Here is a 17,606-nt window from a genome sequence, read left to right as displayed (position 1 = left end):
TCTTTTGCCAATTGGCCTGGACCCTTTGCTGCCAATATGGAGCCCCGCCGATCCATCACGACTGGTCTGCCGATGTAACCGTCTGAGGGGGTTTCAACAGGCTCCCCCGTTGCGACGTCCCCCTGAGGCCCATCTGCTAGCCCCGGCCTGCTAGCTGTCTGAATCTCTGTGCCTTCAGCTCGCCTAGCTACTCACTGGACCCTATGATTACTCAGCTACACATGCCTCTCCCTAATGTCAATATGCCTTGTCTATTGCTGTTTTTGTTAGTAATTTTTGTCTTATTTCACTGTAGAGCCTCCAGTCCTGCTCAATATGCCCTGTTGTTCCACCCCCCACACATGCAGTGACCGCACCTGGCTTAAATGGTGCTTCTAGAGACAAAACCTCTGTCATCGTCACTCAATGCCTAGGCTCCACTGTACTCACATCCTACCATACCCTTGTCTGTACATTATGCGTTGAATCTATCCTTCTATGCCCAGAAACTTTCCCCCTTTACTCTGTTCCGAACGCACTAGACGACCAGTTCTTTTAGCCTTTAGCCGTACTCTTATCCTACTCCTCCTCTGGTGATGTAGAAGTTAACCCAGTCCCTGCAGCCCCCAGCATCACTCCCATTCCCCAGGCGCTCTCATTTGTTGACTTCTGTAATCGTAAAAGCCTTGGTTTCATGCATGTTAACATTAGAAGCCTCCTCCCTAAGTTTGTTTTATTCACTGCTTTAGCACACTTCGCCAACACGGATGTCCTAGCCGTGTCTGAGTCCCGGCTTAGGAAGGCCACCAAAAATACAGAAATTTCCATCCTTAACTATACCATTTTCCGACAAGATAGAACTGCCAAAGGGGGCGGAGTTGCAATCTACTGCAGAGAGAGCCTGCAGAGTTCTGTCATACTATCCAGGTCTGTGCCCAAACAATTCGAGCTTCTTCTTTTGAAAATCCACCTTTCCAGAAACAAATCTCACCGTTGCCGCTTGTTATAGACCCCCTTCAGCCCCCAGCTGTGCCCTGGACACCATATGTGAATTGATTGCCCCCCATCTATCTTCAGAGTTTGTACTGTTAGGTGACCTAAACTGGGATATGCTTAACACCCTGGCCGTCCTACAATCAAAGCTAGATGCCCTTAATCTCACAAATTATCAAGGAATTTACCAGGTACAACCCAAAATCCGTAACCATGGGCACCCTCTTAGATATCATCCTGACCAACTTGCCCTCAAAATACACCTCTGCTGACTTCAACCAGGATCTCAGCGATCACTGCCTCATTGCCTGCGTGCGTAATGGGTCCGTGGTCAAACATCCACCCCTCATCACTGTCAAACGCTTCCTAAAACACTTCAGCGAGCAGGCCTTTCTAACAGACATGGCCCGGGCCCTGGAAGGATATTGACCTCATCCTGTCAGTAGAGGATGCCTGGTTGTTCTGCAAAAGTTATTTTCTCTCCATCTTAAATAAGCATGCCCCATTCTAAAAATGTAGAACTAAGAACAGATATAGCCCTTGGTTCACCCCAGACTTGACTGCCCTTGACCAGCACAAAAACATCCTGTGGCGTTCTGCATTAGCATCGAATAGCCCCCGCGATATGCAACTCTTCAGGGAAGTCAGGAACCAATATACTCAGTCAGTTAGGAAAGCTAAGGCTAGCTTTTTCAAACAGAAATTTGCTTCCTGTAGCACTAATTCCAAAATGTTTTGGGACACTGTCAAGTGCATGGAGAATAAGAGCACCTCCTCCCAGCTGCCCACTGCACTGAGGATAGGAAACACTGTCACCACTGATAAATCTACGATAATCGATCATTTCAATAAACATTTTTCCACGGCTGGCCATACTTTCCACCTGGCTAACACTGTCACCACTGACAGTGTTAGCCAGGCTTTCCACCTGGCTAACCTCAGCACCCCCTGCAGCAACTTGCCCAAACCTCCCCCGCTTCTCCTTCACCCAAATCCAAACAGCTGATGTTCTGAAAGAGCTGCAAAATCTGGATCCCTACAATTCAGCTGGGCTAGACAATCTGGACCATCTCTTTCTAAGATTATCTGCCGAAATTGTTGCAACCCCTATTACTAGCCTATTCAACCTATCTTTCGTATCGTCTGAGATCCCCAAAGATTGGAAAGCTGCCGCTGTCATCCCCCTCTTCAAAGGAGGAGACACCTTAGACCCAAACTGTTATAGAACTACATCCATCCTGCCCTGCCTTTCTAAAATCTTCGAAAGCCAAGTTAATAAACAGATCACCGACCATTTCGAATCCCACCGTACCTTCTCCATTATCCAATCTTGTTTCCGAGCTGGTCATGGTTGAACCTCAGCCACGCTCAAGGTCCTAAACAATATCATAACCGCCATCGATAAAAGACAGTACTGTGCAGCCGTTTTCATCGACCTGGCCAAGGCTTTCGACTCTGTCAATCACCGCATTCTTATCGGTAGACTCAATAGCCTTGGCTTCTCAAATGACTGCCTCGCCTGGTTCACCAACTACTTCTCAGATAAGATTTCAGTGTGTCAAATCGGAGGGCCTGTTGTCCGTACCTCTGGCCGTCTATGGGGAACCACAGGGCTCAATTCTCTGGCTGACTCTTTTCTCTGTATATATCAATGATGTCGCTCTTGCTGCTGGTGAGTCTTTGATCCACCTCTACGCAGATGACACCATTCTGTATACTTCTGGACTTTCTTTGGACACTGTGTTAACAACCCTCCAAACGAGCTTCAACGCCATACAACACTCATTCTGTGGCATCCAACTACCCTTAAATGCTAGTAAAACTAATTGCATGCTCTTCAACTGACTGCTGCCCGCAGCCTCCAGCTCGACTAGCATCACTACTCTGGACGGTTCTGACCTAGAATATGTGGACAACTACAAATACCTACGTGTCTGGTTAGACTGTAAACTCTCCTTCCAGACTCACATTAAGCATCTCCAATCCAAAATTAAATCTACAATCTGCTTCCTATTTTGCAACAAAGCCTCCTATACTCATGCCGCCAAACATACCCTCGTAAAACTGACAAATCCTACCGATCCTTGACGTCGGCAATGTCATTTACAAAATAGCCCCCAACACTCTACTCAGCAAACTGGATGTAGTCTATCACAGTGCCATCCGTTTTATCACCAAAGCCCCATGTATTACCCAACACTGCCTTTCCTTCCAGTTCCAAATCTCATATCTCCCTCTCTAACTTTAAGCATCAGCTGTCAGAGCAGCTTACCGATCACTGTACCTGTACACAGCCAATCTGTAAATAGCACACCTGACTACCTCATCCCCATATTATTACTTACCCTCTTGCTCTTTTGCACACCAGTATCTCTACTTGCACATCATCATCTGCACATATATCACTCCAGTATTAATGCTAAGTTGTAATTATTTTTCACCTCTATGGCCTATTTATTGCCTACCTCCCTACTCCTCTACATTTGCACACACTGTACATAGAACTTTCTATTTTTCTTTTCCTTTTTGTTATTGACTGTACGTTTGTTTATGTGTAACTCTGTTGTTTTTGTCACACTGCTATGCTTTATCTTGGCCAGGTCGCAGTTGTAAATGAGAACCTGTTCTCAACTGGCCTACCTGGTTAAAATAAAAAAATATATAAAAAAATTACACCATAGGTCTTGTTGATCTCTGCACCAGACAGGATGCTCTTGCTAGCATTCTTGGTTTCCAACATGTACGATGCGGCGTGTATGGGCTTCAGGCAGAAGTCTTCACGCTTTTTGATGTATTTCAGAAGTGCAGTTTCCTCTGCTTGGAGTAACAGTGAAGTGGGCAGGGCAGTATGGATTTCTTCTCTTACATCTGCAAGCAGAGTCTGAACATCAGACAGGATGGCATTGTCTCCCTCAATTCGTGCAATGGCTACTGCTATAGGTTTCAGGAGTTTCAGGCTGCTGATGGGGCTGTCCATATCGGCAGACTGTGATATGGCCATTTCTTGGAGAGACATCATCCCCTCCAGGAGACTGTCAAACATGATTACAACACCACCCCAATGGGTGTTGTTGGGCAGCTTCAATGTGGTGCTCTTGTTCTTCTCACTTTGCTTGGTGAGGTAGATTGCTGCTATAACTTGATGACCCTTCACATGCCTAACCATTTCCTTGGCTCTCTTGTAGAGCGTATCCCTTTTTTTCAGTGCTATGATGTCCTTGAGGAGCAGATTCAATGCATGAGCAGCACAGCCAATGGGTGTGATGTGAGGGTAGGACTCCTCCACTTTAGACCAAGCAGCCTTCATGTTGGCAGCATTGTCTGTCACCAGTGCAAATACCTTCTGTGGTCCATGGTCATTGACTGCCTTCAGCTCATCTGCAATGTAGAGACCGATGTGTCTGTTGTCCCTTGTGTCTGTGCTCTTGTAGAATACTGTTTGAGGGGTGGAGATCATGTAGTTAATTATTCCTTGCCCACGAACATTCGACCACCCACCAGAGATGATTGCAATCAGTCTGCTTTCTCTATGATTTGCTTGACCTTCACTTGAACTTTGTTGAACTCTGCATCCAGCAAATGAGTAGATAAAGCTTGTCTGGTTGGAGGGGTGTATGCTGGGCGAAGCACATTCGGAAATCTCTTCCGATACACATTGCGTGTGAATATCAGAGGTGAACCAGTTGCATACACAGCTCGAGCAAGACATTAATCAGCATTTCTCTGACTACGTTCTCCATTGAGTCAAAAAAACTTCTGATTCCAGGTGGACCATGAGCTGTTGCTATCGATAAGGTGTCTGATTCATCATTTTCACCTCAAATCGAAGTAGAGGGACTTTTGTCAGAGGTTGCTTGTTGTGAGCGCTGAGGGAACTTTATGCACTTGGCCAGATGATTCTGCATCTTTGTTGCATTCTTCACATATGATTTGGCACAGTATTTGCAAATGTACACAGCTTTTCCTTCTACATTAGCTGCAGTGAAATGTCTCCACACAGCATTTTCCTGTAAAGATTAGGAAAAAATTAGTAATAAAAAACAAATACAATTCCATGTACAGGTAAATAGTTAAGCAGTTAGATTAAACCAGGGGTTCTTAAACTTTTTCAGCCTGGGACCCAAATGAGAATTATGTGTTTTCCTGGGACCCAAGCTTAGGAAAATATGCAACCATAAGTAAATATTGGTACATTTCATTGCCTTTATGCCTAAAAAAAAGCAATATAGACAAACAAATAACAATGAAATACCCATAAATATATTTTCATGTTTATTTTTCCCCGTTAAAAACACTCGTACATACCTGTCTAGGTTGGAACTGTTGCTGTTAAAATACAATAAATAATTTTCATTCTGAACTGGAATAAACAGATTGATCACATCACACAGATGTATAACAGAACACACACACACACAGGCTTTTTGATCGTGTAACCCTAAGTAACAGTACAGATAAAAAATGATCAGGCCCACTGATCAGGCCCACATCTTACTGTATAAATTATTGTTGATAGAAAGTCTAGGTTGGAACTGTTGCTGTTAAAATACAATGTTTTTTTTTATTCTGAACTGGAATAAACTGATTGATCACATCACACAGACATAGACTAGAAAACACACAGTCCTAATGAGAGGTGTATGGCTGGTTGAAGTTTTCAACAAGCATGTCTATTCTGGGCTCAGGTTTTAATAGTGCAACACTGAGGTCATGCACAGCATTGACACTGTTTCTGTACTTGAGAACCCTGACTTGCATATGTATGTGGTGCCAAACTGGATCAGAACATCTACTGCTTTCTCAGTCAGGCAGGAGACCGCTTCCTGTTGCAGATGAGCAACCCAGAACTGTGTGTGTTTGCCTCAAAAACCATCTTGCTTAAATCAGTCTATTCCAGTTCAGAATAAAAAGTATTACTTGTATTTTAACAGCAACAGTTCCAACCTAGACTAGTTTTCAACAATAGTTTCTACAGTAAAATGTACAGTAGGCCTGATAATTTTTCATATTTTTTACGTCATTTACGTCATTTAGCAGACGCTCTTATCCAGAGCGACTTACAAATGGGTGCATTCACCTTATGATATCCAGTGGAACAACCACTTTACAATAGTACATCTATATCTTTGGGGGGGGGGCAAAAGGATTGCTTTATCCTATCCCAGGTATTCCTTAAAGAGGTGGGGTTTCAGGTGTCTCCGGAAGGTGGTGATTGACTCCGCTGTCCTGGCGTCGTGAGGGAGCTTGTTCCACCATTGGGGTGCCAGAGCAGCGAACAGTTTTGACTGGGCTGAGCGGGAACTGTGCTTCCGCAGAGGTAGGGGGGCCAGCAGGCCAGAGGTGGATGAACGCAGTGCCCTTGTTTGGGTGTAGGGCCTGATCAGAGCCTGAAGGTACGGAGGTGCCGTTCCCCTCACAGCTCCGTAGGCAAGCACCATGGTCTTGTAGCAGATGCGAGCTTCAACTGGGAGCCAGTGGAGTGTGCGGAGGAGTGGGGTGACGTGAGAGAACTTGGGAAGGTTGAACACCAGACGGGCTGCGGCGTTCTGGATGAGTTGTAGGGGTTTAATGGCACAGGCAAGGAGCCCTGCCAACAGGGAGTTGCAGTAATCCAGACGGGAGATTACAAGTGCCTGGATTAGGACCTGCGCCGCTTCCTGTGTAAGGCAGGGTCGTACTCTGCGAATGTTGTATAGCATGAACCTACAGGATCGGGTCACTGCCTTGATGTTAGCGGAGAACGACAGGGTGTTGTCCAGGGTCACGCCGAGGCTCTTAGCACTCTGGGAGGAGGACACAATGGAGTTGTCCACCGTGATGGCGAGATCATGGAAAGGGCAGTCCTTCCCCGGGAGGAAGAGCAGCTCCGTCTTGCCGAGGTTCAGCTTGAGGTGGTGATCCGTCATCCACACTGATATGTCTGCCAGACATGCAGAGATGCGATTCGCCACCTGGTTATCAGAAGGGGGAAAGGAGAAGATTAATTGTGTGTCGTCTGCGTAGCAATGATAGGAGAGACCATGTGAGGATATGACAGAGCCAAGTGACTTGGTGTATAGCGAGAATAGGAGAGGGTCTAGAACTGAGCCCTGGGGGACACCAGTGGTGAGAGCACGTGGTGCGGAGACGGATTCTCGCCACGCCACCTGGTAGGAGCGACCTGTCAGGTAGGACGCAATCCAAGAGTGAGCCGCGCCGGAGATACCCAACTCGGAGAGGGTGGAGAGGAGGATCTGATGGTTCATCTGTACTGTTACTTAGGGTTGCACTATCAGTAGTTAGTTAGCTTGCTTTGGCTAACGTTAGCTGTGTAACATTACAAGGCCAGGGGATTGTTTGAAAGAGAAACTCACTACTATGAGAGATAGAACATCCTTATTTCTGCTTATCATCGCCTGTTATAAAATGACAACAATGCCTTGCTAGTTGACTTACTTTTCCACTTTCGAAGCATTGTTTCCTGAAGCATTCTGCCCTGTTCTGGAAGAAATCCCTGTGTTTGATCAGGACGTGTCGTTTTTATTAATTTGTTCATTTTGAGAGACTCATTACTAAGCGCTTTCCCAAACAAAACACATTGTGGGCGCTCCTCGTTATTTCTCAAAGTTTGTATGAAAGTGACAAAAAAGTCATCATTGTATTTGCGTTTCATGATGATTGAGCTCAGTCAGAACTAGCATGAGTCCGTTTCATGACAGCGGTGAGTGATGGCGAGCGGAAAAACAGGTCAGTGGCTGAACCGCAGCGTCGGGGTCGCGGAGTGATCTCCAACAAAACTGCAGAAAAAAGATCCGGTAAACCGCGAAGCACGCGGGCATCTCCCTCTATCACTCGTACAGCTGCCAAACTGAACCGAGAGCGCCGTTGCACTTGGCCAAATAAATTCAGGTAATTAATGAACTAATTATACATTTACGTCACAACCCATACTTTAAGAAACGCTGGATTAAACAACTCCTTTGTAAGATAAATGTTTTAAAATGAAACATGTATGGAAACAGGTAAATGAACACTCCTCAGTTAGCAGGCTCAAGCGAGCTAAAATCCACATGGCAGCAAAAACTAACTAGCAGAAATTGTTAACAAGTTAGAAATGATTTAAACACACTTTGCTGTAGGCTACTATTTGCTAGTTAACAAAAAATCATGTATGTCATATAAAATATATTCACCCCACCCAGTACTGTAATCAAAACTTACCAGAAAGCATGTAGTGTGGGCTCAATAGCATCTCATTAGTGTGCAAGAGCTTGAGAATCAGCTATACATGTGATGGAAGAATGCACTGTGCATGCGGAGGGTTGCAATTCCATTGAATTGGGGATAGTTTAACCAAAATATGCCACAAGCCCTAGAATTGCTTTATGTGTATCCCACAAAAAAAGTTTGCGGTTATAAGTAACTTTTTTTGATGAATCTAAGCAAAATTCCCGGGTTTAACTTCCCATGGAAAATTTCTGGAAAATGTCTGACCCTTTACAACCCTAGGTGGAGGTGATGTTGCCTACCCTCACCACCTGGAGTCAGCCCGTCAGGAAGTCTAGGATGCAGTTGCAGAGGGGGAGGTGTTCGTTCCAGGGTCCCGAGCTTGATGACGATCTTGGAGGGACAATGGTGTTGAACGCTGAGCTGTAGTCAATGAACAGCATTTTCATATGTATTCCTCTTATCTAAGTGGGTGAAGGCAGTGTGGAGTTTGCATCGTCTATGGATCTGTTGGAGCAGTATGCTAACTGGAGTGGGTCTAGGGTGTCTGGGATGATGGAGTTGATGTGTGCCATAACCAGCCTCTCAAAGCACTTCATGATTACAGATGTGAGAGCTACAGGGTGATAGTCATTGTGGCATGAAGCCTTAGAGTTCTTAGGAACAGGAATGATGATAGTCATTTTAAGACGTGGGGATTACAGACTGGGACAAGGAGAGGTTGAAAATGACCGTTGAAAATGACCGTGGAGATGCCTGCCAGCTGTACTGCACATGCTCTGAAATCGCGCCCTGGAATACCGTCTGGCGCTGCGGACTTATGAGTGTTGACCTGATTTTAAAACCTTACTCACGTCGGCCTCGGAGAGCGAGATCACCCAGTCCCCTGGGTCAGCGGGGGCCCTTGTGCACGGCGCGGTGTTGTTTTTGTCGAGGCATGCATAAAATGTATTGAGTTCGTCTGGTAGAGAGGCATCGTTAGGCAGATCACGGCTGGGTCGTCCTTTGTAATCTGTAGTGGACTGTAGCCCCTGCCACACGCGTCGGAGCGTATGTAATAGGATTCCACCTCGTTCCTACTTTGTCCTTTTGCTTGTTTGAGGGCTCTGCGGAGGTCGTAGCTTGACTTCTTGGACTCGTTCATGTCCTCAGCCGTATCCTCTGGGTTGACTGCAATAGCCCTGTGTGCGCTATCCCTGTTCTTTTAGCTTTGTGCCATCCTCTGTGTTAATCCAGGGCTTTTTATTGGGGAAGCAGCAAACCTTCCCTGTGGGGACAACATTGGTGATGCATTTCCTAATGAAGCAGGTGATGGAGGTGGTTAGCTCGTCGACGCTATTGGCGGAGTCCCGGAACCTATTTGAATCAGCACCAGCAAACCAGCCTTGTAGCGTAGCCTCCGATTCAGAGGATCATTTCTCAAGAGTGCATCACGGGTAACAGTGGTCTTTATCGCCCATAGTGTCGAAGGATACGTGTTGATGGATGTTGGGCATTATGTTAGAGGGCTGCAGGTCCCGACAAAGGTCATTGCGGCTTGGTCTGCATTTTTGGGAGTGGGCAGTCATATAGATCGTCAAATTTGGGATGAAAATATTCTTCTTGTCCCGCTGATTATTTGGAAACGGTTGTCTTTCTGCTTTGTATGCGTTAGCCTACCTATTGTATTAAAAGCACATCTTTGTCACATTATTCACACACTTTCAGAATTCGTTACTTCAAGTTAAGTAGCCTACCTCTCCTCTCCTAGTTGGGCATGCGAGATCAAGTGTGCCTAGTATATGTGTGGTCTCAGTGAAATAGAGTAGGCTACCTATGCATGGGCAGTTATACAATCACGGGCCAGTTTATTAGGTACACCCATCTAGTACCGAGTCGGACCCCCCTTTGCCTCCAGTACCGTTGACATCAGGCAGGAAGGGTCCATGGACTGGTGCTGCTGACGCCAAAGCCATCAGTATGACGCAACTGGAAACCGAGATTCGTCAGACCAGGCAATGTTTTTCCACTCCTCAAGTGTTGGTAATGACGTGCCCACTGGAGCAGCTTCTTGTTTTTAGCTGATAGGAGTGGAACCCGGTTAGCTGATAAGTGTGGAATCAGCCGCAATAGCCCATTCGTGACAAGGATCGACAAGTTGTGCGTTCCAAGATGCCGTTCTGGACACCACTGTTGTACTGTGCTGTTATTTGGCTGTTTGTGGACCACCTATTAGCTTGCACGATTCCTTTCGCCCACAGCACTGCCACTGACTAGATGTTTTTTTGTTTGTCGCACCATTCTCTGGAAACTCTAGACGCCGTCGTGTGTGGAAAGCCCAGGAGGGCGTCTGTTTCTGAGATACTGTATCCGGCGTGCCTGGCCCTGACAATCATACCACGCTCAGAGTTACTTAGGTCACACGTTTTACCCATTCCAATGTTCAATCAAACAGTAACTGAATGCCTCGATACCTGTCTGCCTACTTTATATAGCAAGCCACGGCCACGTGACTCACTGTCTGTAGGAGTGATCCATTTTTGTGAACGGGGTGGTGTACCTAATAAACTGGCTAGTGAGTGTAGCTTACTACAGTGTTTGTAAATATATATTAATAATGGAAGGAAGTGTTGGGCACTCAACCAACGTGAGTCGAGGTGCAATCAAAAAAATGTCATCATAATTTAAAAGGCGCAGCGCACGTAGAGGTCACCATGGTGAGCAAGTGTTGCACTTTTTCATTTTTAATAAATATTGATTACCCATTTATTGTCTCTGCCTGCAAATTGTCCTCCTAAAAGGTAGGCTATATCCGATATGCAGAACATAGCTCAAGAGAAAGTACAAGTGTCCACTCTCATCATTCTTGCTGCTTCAAGTTCAGTAGCCACACGTGTGAGATCAGGTGCGAGTGTGGTCTCAATTAAATAGAGTAGGTTATAGCATATGCATCGGCGGAGAAGCATGGGGCAGTTATCTTTCCAAAGAAATGTACTTCCTAAATATAATTAGCCTATAGTTTAGCCACTCCTTAAAGGTAGGCTACAAAACATAGCTCAAGAGAGAGTGCAAGTCTGCTGTCTTCACACTACGTCTAGCCTATTGGCTGATATAGCCTAGTAATACAGATAGCAGTGTTCGTCTTGAGGTGGTATCGAACACAAGACCCCGGGGGGGTGACGGGTTCGAGACCAAGTCAAGTCGGAGACCAGAAAAATGCAAGTCCAATTCAGGATCATGATTGTAATTGTGTCAAATCGCCACCATAATCAGTTCAAAATGTACTGGTACGATTCCGGGCTGTATCACAACCAGCCGTGATTGGGAGTCCCATAGGTTGGCGCACAATTGGCCCAGTGTCGTCTGGGTTAGGGTTTGGCCGGGGTAGGCCCTCATTTTAAATAAGAACTTGTTCTTAACTGACTTGCCTAGTTAAAGGTAAAATATATTATATATATATATATATATATACACACACACACACACACACACACACACACACACACAGTCGTGGCCAAAACATTTGAGAATGACACAAATGTAAACTTTCAGTCTGCTGCATGTATGATGGCAATTTGCATATACTCCAGAATGTTATGGAGAGTGATCAGATGAATTGCAATTAATTGCAAAGTCCCTCTTTGCCGTGCAAATGAACTGAATCCCCCCCAAAATCATTTCCACTGCATTTCAGCCCTGCCAGAAAAGGACCAGCTGACATCATGTCAGTGATTCTCTCGTTAAGACAGGTGTGAGTGTTGACGAGGACAAGGCTGGAGATCACTCTGTCATGCTGATTGAGTTCGAATAACAGACTGGAAGCTTCAAATGGAAGATGGTGCTTGGAATCATTGTTCTTCCTCTGTCAATCATGGTTACCTGCAAGGAAACACGTGCCGTCATCATTGCTTTGCACAAAAAGGGCTTCACAGGCAAGGATATTGCTGCCAGTAAGATTGCACCTAAATCAACCATTTATTGGATCATCAAGAACTTCAAGGAGAGCGGTTCAATTGTTGTGAAGAAGGCTTCAGGGCGCCAAAGAAAGTCCAGCAAGCGCCAGGACTGTCTCCTAAAGTTGATTCAGCTGCGTGATCAGGGCACCACCAGTACAGAGCTTGCTCAGGAATGGCAGCAGGCAGGTGTGAGTCCATCTGCACGCACAGTGAGGCAAAGACTTTTGGGGGATGGGCTGGTGTCAAGAAGGGCAGCAAAGAAGCCACTTCTCTCCAGGAAAAACATCAGGGACAGACTGTTATTCTGCAAAAGGTGCAGGGACTGCTGAGGACTGGGGTAAAGTCATTTTCTCTGATGAATCCCCTTTCCGATGGTTTGGGGCATCTGGAAAAAAGCTTGTCCGGAGAAGACAAGGTGAGCGCTACCATCAGTCCTGTGTCATGCCAACAGTAAAGCATCCCGAGACCATTCATGTGTGGGGTTGCTTCTCAGCCAAGGGAGTGGGCTCACTCACAATTTTGCCTAAGAACACAGCCATGAATAAAGAATGGTACCAACACATCCTCCGAGAGCAAGTTCTCCCAATCATCCAGGAACAGTTTGGTGATGAACAATGCCTTTTCCAGCATGATGGAGCACCTTGCCATAAGGCAAAAGTGATAACTAAGTGGCTCGGGGAACAAAACATCGATATTTTGGGTCCATGGCCATGAAACTCCCCAGACCTTAATCCCATTGAGAACTTGTGGTCAATCCTCAAGAGGCCGGTTGACAAATCAAAACCCACAAATCCTGACAAACTCCAAGCATTGATTATGCAAGAATGGGCTGCCTTCAATCAGGATGTGGCCCAGAAGTTAATTGACAGCATGCCAGGGCAGATTGCAGAGGTCTTGAAAAAGAAGGGTCAACACTGCAAATATTGACTCTTTGCATCAAATTCATGTAATTGTCAATAAAAGCCTATGACACGTATGAAATGCTTGTAATTATACTTCAGTATTCCATAGTAACATCTGACAAAAATATCTGATGATGGCACTGAAGCAGCAGACTTTGTGGAAATTAATATTTGTGTCATTCTCAAAACTTTTGGCCACGACTGTGTGTGTGTTTTATTTATATATATATTTTTTATATATATATTTATATATATATATATTTTTTTTTATTTATGTAACCTTTATTTAACTAGGCAAGTCAGTTAAGAACAAATTCTTCTTTACAATGATGGCCTACACCGGCCAAACCCTAACCCAGACGACACAAATTCTTCTTTACAATGACGGCCCCCCCCCCAATTTTTTTTTTGCGGGACTGTGGTTGGGTTTGGGAGCAATTCTTGCTGTAGCGGGTGGGAGTCGGACAGGAAGCCAGCAGGTGTGGGCGGGTGGGAGTCGGACAGGAAGCCAGCAGGTGTGGGCGGGTGCGGTATGAAAAGCTGTGGGAGCGGGATTAATTGCTCAGTCCCGCGCAGACCTCTACATGTCTTAATGACGCAGAAGGAAAGCAGCCTTCGGGGTGTATGGTTTCCTGCTTGTTTATACCCTCATACAGTTTAAGTGCCTGCTTGTTGTTTTTCTTGTCCTGAGGTGATATATACAGCAGTCACAATAACAGCTGAAAACTCTTGGGAGGTAAAAGGGTTGACATTTGACCATCAGGTATTCCAAGAAGGGTGAACAATAGGTCGAGAGTTCAGCACACCATTTGTTGTTGATGAAGAGGCATACCCCTCCCCCTCTTAACTTCCCTGAATCCAATGTCCTGTCTGCTCAGTGAATGGAAAATACTTTGATTTGGATAGCCACAGGGGGTTATCTTGTCCGAAAGCCACGTTTCAGAAAAGCAGAGAATATTGCAGTTTCTAGAGTCCCGTTGGTTGCAAATCTGCGATCGGAGGTCATCCATCTTATTATCAAGAGACTACATTGGCCAATAGAATGGAGGGAAGAAGTGGCCGGTTTTCCCTTTGTCGTAATCTTGCTAGGGCTCCCCTCTCCTGCCTCTTTGTCGCCGGCATTTCCTCTTGGATAGTCGGGAAAATTGGGTCAGAATTATACAAAGGGCAGATGAGTCTAAGTTGAAGCCGGAATTAGGTTAGTAACTGCCGATCTGATGGTCAAAAGTTCTTGTCAGTCATTTTGTGCATAAAAAAGGTAAGGATCAATGCTAAAATAATCACTAAATTGCAAAGTTGGGTTGGAGCTTGCAAGATGTCAGCCATACAGTATGGCGCCATCTTATTTGTGTGTGTGTGTGTGTTTTTGCGTCTGAGTTGGTTTCAGAATAACCCTGGTCGGCCTGCTCATCAATATTCATGAGGGATCTGACACAGACGTAAAAAAACATGAGCGTTAATACCATCTCTCTCCTTTTCCCTCTTTAGTTACCGTGGAAGTCTCTGACCAGTATAATAGAGTATTATTACATGTGGAAGACAACAGACCGATACGTACAGCAGGTCAGTCTCCGTATCTCTACACCACTCCTGCTAGCTAACCTAGCTGTTAGCCATACCGCAGCATCCAGTGCCAAGCTGTTCTCTGGTCTTATTGGCTAGTAGTCTAACCCTCCTCTCTGTCTTTCTCTCTGAGCAGAAGAGACTGAAGGCAGCAGAAGCAGAAAGCAAACTGAAGCAGGTTTACATCCCCACATAGTAAGTGTGTGTGTGTGTGTGTGTGTGTGTGTGCTATTGATTGAGTGTCTAAGTGTTTGTGTGTGAGTGTTAGTGCACAATCATGTCCATATACAGTGTGTCTTCAGCGTTAGAGGATTCATGTTGAAGATTTGTTGTGTATCTACCTCCCTCTTGTTTCGCAGCAATAAGCCCAACCCTAACCAGATCTCAGTGACCAATGGGAAGATGGCGACGGTGAATGGGGCGGGGCCTGGAGCCTACCATGCAGCGGGGGGAGGACGAGCCTGTGAGAGCTGCTACTGTAAGTACACCTTCGTCCATCCATCCATCCATCCCTCATCAGACTGGGAAATGGTGTTTAAGAGGATGACTTGATCATGTTTATTGATTATGCTTTGATGAGGTGTATGAGTCCTAACATGCAGAATGTGTGTGTGTACAGCGACACAATCAGCCCAGTGGTACTCGTGGGGGCCACCCAACATGCAGTGTCGCCTGTGTGTGTCGTGCTGGATGTACTGGAAGAAGTACGGTGGCCTTAAGATGCCAAGCAGAGCGGAGGGGCCCGAGGAGAAGACCCCACCCAGCCCTGTGCCCAACGTAAGACCTCACCTTAAACTACTGTACCCCAGGGGCTTATTCTGCAGAATCAATATTACTGAACATACTGATAAATATATAATGTAGGACAGTTGTTTTTCTCCGTCATGCAGAATGGGTACTAATGTTGGCCCTCTCTCCCTCTAGGAGCCTCGGTCGCGTGGCCACGGCCCCCGCCAGTCCAGTCACATGGTGCCGGTGCGTAACAGTGGCAGCCCCAAGTCCTCCACGAAGACAAAGCAGGCTTTCCTGCTGCAGGCAACCCGCCTCACCAAGCTGGCACGCCACATGTGCCGCGACATCATCAGACTGCGACGCGCTGCACGGCGCCCCTTTGTGCCCATTAACTGTGGCGCCATAAAGGCTGCGTGTAAGAGCTCCTTCAATTCCTAATTTCTGCCTCCACACACACACACATGGACACACACACACACCGCCCCCTCCTTCACCTTGACGCCCCCCTTTCACCCCCTCTCCTCCCACCCTCTGTCTGTTTCTCTCTCTGTTTTTGTTATATTGTATTATATTATTATTATGGTTTTTGTATTTCCCCCCGTTTCCAATAAAGACTGCCGGTCCTCATGACTTTTGAGTTTCACCATCTGTTCATCCGTCTGTCTAGGTCTGTTTTTGGTTAGTTTTTGTCGATATCAACTGAACAGCCGTTAGAGCCGTTTGAAATCCATACGAGCACACCCTCTTCTCCAAACATTTCTCAGAACGGGTCATTTTGTACACATGCATGCCCCGCACAGACGTCCTATACATGCTCACCCATACACAAACACACATCATTCCTATTCTCCAGGCCAGACTAGATGATAGTTGCAGAATGTCAGCGTATATCTGCTAAGGTTAGTTAGAAGTGGAGGAGACATATTTTACTAAGAGAAGCTCTATTTTGCACAGCACAGTGCATGCTACATTGATGAGCCTTGGTGTGCTTTTTCTGCAAGGAATTGTGTGTATGAGATACGAGTGGTCGGTGTGATTGATTTGAGAGAAGTTTCATTAGAGCTCATCTGATGACATAAGGAGGGAGGGAGGAATGCAAATGGGTGAGTTCAGGCAGTAGTGGCTTTATGAAAATGACCACAGCCTTCTATTCTCAGCTTTTCTTTCTGAGTTTAAAGCTCGTTCTTTTTAATTTCCTGTTTCTGTGTTGCCAAGCCAACCCCCACACTGCTCCCATTCCGTCCTGTAAGCCACTCTCACATGCCCATATCAGGATGTCCCTCTGTTCTAGTCATATGGACTCACTTCTATTGCTCTCTATTTCTCCTACCTCGTATTTATCTCTCTTGCTCTTCATCTCTCCCATTCCCTCTCTTTGTCTCTTTCTCTCTCTCCGTCTCTTCCTCTCCATTCTTGTTATCTTTCTCCGTCTCGCTCTCTTCCTCTCCATCCCTCTCTGTGAATGTGACAGTGGTAACTGTAATAAAGTCACAGCTGAAACCATCCTCTCTGAGTCCTTGTGCTTCATTTGTCTGTGTACCTGTCATCACGCCACCACACTCACCGATTGGTCAGAGGACCAGACAAGGCCCGTCCCCTACTGCAGCATGGACTCCACCCTTCTCTGCCTGCTTCCATCCCACCCCAGTCACACCCTCACCGTGTGCATGTGTTATAAGGGTTACGCTTATATATTTAGTGTGAGCTCTGCTGCTACATCTACCCATAACCATCTCATACAGTAAGTCATCTAACACACTGCTGCTACATCTACCCATAACCATCTCATACAGTAAGTCATCTAACACTGCTGCTACATCTACCCTTAACCACCTCATACAGTAAGTCATCTAACACTGCTGCTACATCTACCCATAACCACCTCATACAGTAAGTCATCTAACACTGCTGCTACATCTACCCATAACCACCTCATACAGTAAGTCATCTAACACACTGCTGCTACATCTACCCATAACCACCTCATACAGTAAGTCATCTAACACTGCTGCTACATCTACCCATAACTACCTCATACAGTAAGTCATCTAACACACTGCTGCTACATCTACCCATAACCACCTCATACAGTAAGTCATCTAACACACTGCTGCTACATCTACCCATAACCACCTCATACAGTAAGTCATCTAACACTGCTGCTACATCTACCCATAACCACCTCATACAGTAAGTCATCTAACACACTGCTGCTACATCTACCCATAACCATCTCATACAGTAAGTAATCTAACACTGCTGCTACATCTACCCTTAACCACCTCATACAGTAAGT

At 45.8% G+C, this 17,606-nt stretch overlaps 1 protein-coding gene across 1 annotated transcript in view; it reads left to right on the top strand.

Annotated features, from left to right (window-relative positions):
- Window positions 1-16,815, top strand: part of mta3 (metastasis associated 1 family, member 3) — a 40,453-nt gene extending 23,638 nt beyond the window's left edge. The window contains exons 10-14 of the mRNA XM_014158228.2: window positions 14,504-14,578; window positions 14,715-14,773; window positions 14,938-15,056; window positions 15,198-15,355; window positions 15,503-16,815. Coding sequence (XP_014013703.1) covers window positions 14,504-14,578; window positions 14,715-14,773; window positions 14,938-15,056; window positions 15,198-15,355; window positions 15,503-15,748 — 657 coding nt within the window. The 3' untranslated portion in view covers window positions 15,749-16,815. The remainder of the gene's footprint in view (window positions 1-14,503; window positions 14,579-14,714; window positions 14,774-14,937; window positions 15,057-15,197; window positions 15,356-15,502) is intronic.
- The last annotated feature ends 791 nt before the right edge of the window (window positions 16,816-17,606 follow it).

Source organism: Salmo salar, chromosome ssa19, assembly GCF_905237065.1.
Source record: "Salmo salar chromosome ssa19, Ssal_v3.1, whole genome shotgun sequence".
NCBI classification, from domain to species: domain Eukaryota; kingdom Metazoa; phylum Chordata; class Actinopteri; order Salmoniformes; family Salmonidae; genus Salmo; species Salmo salar.
Note: the sequence above shows the minus strand (reverse complement) of the source record. Positions and strands in the feature narration are given on the sequence as shown.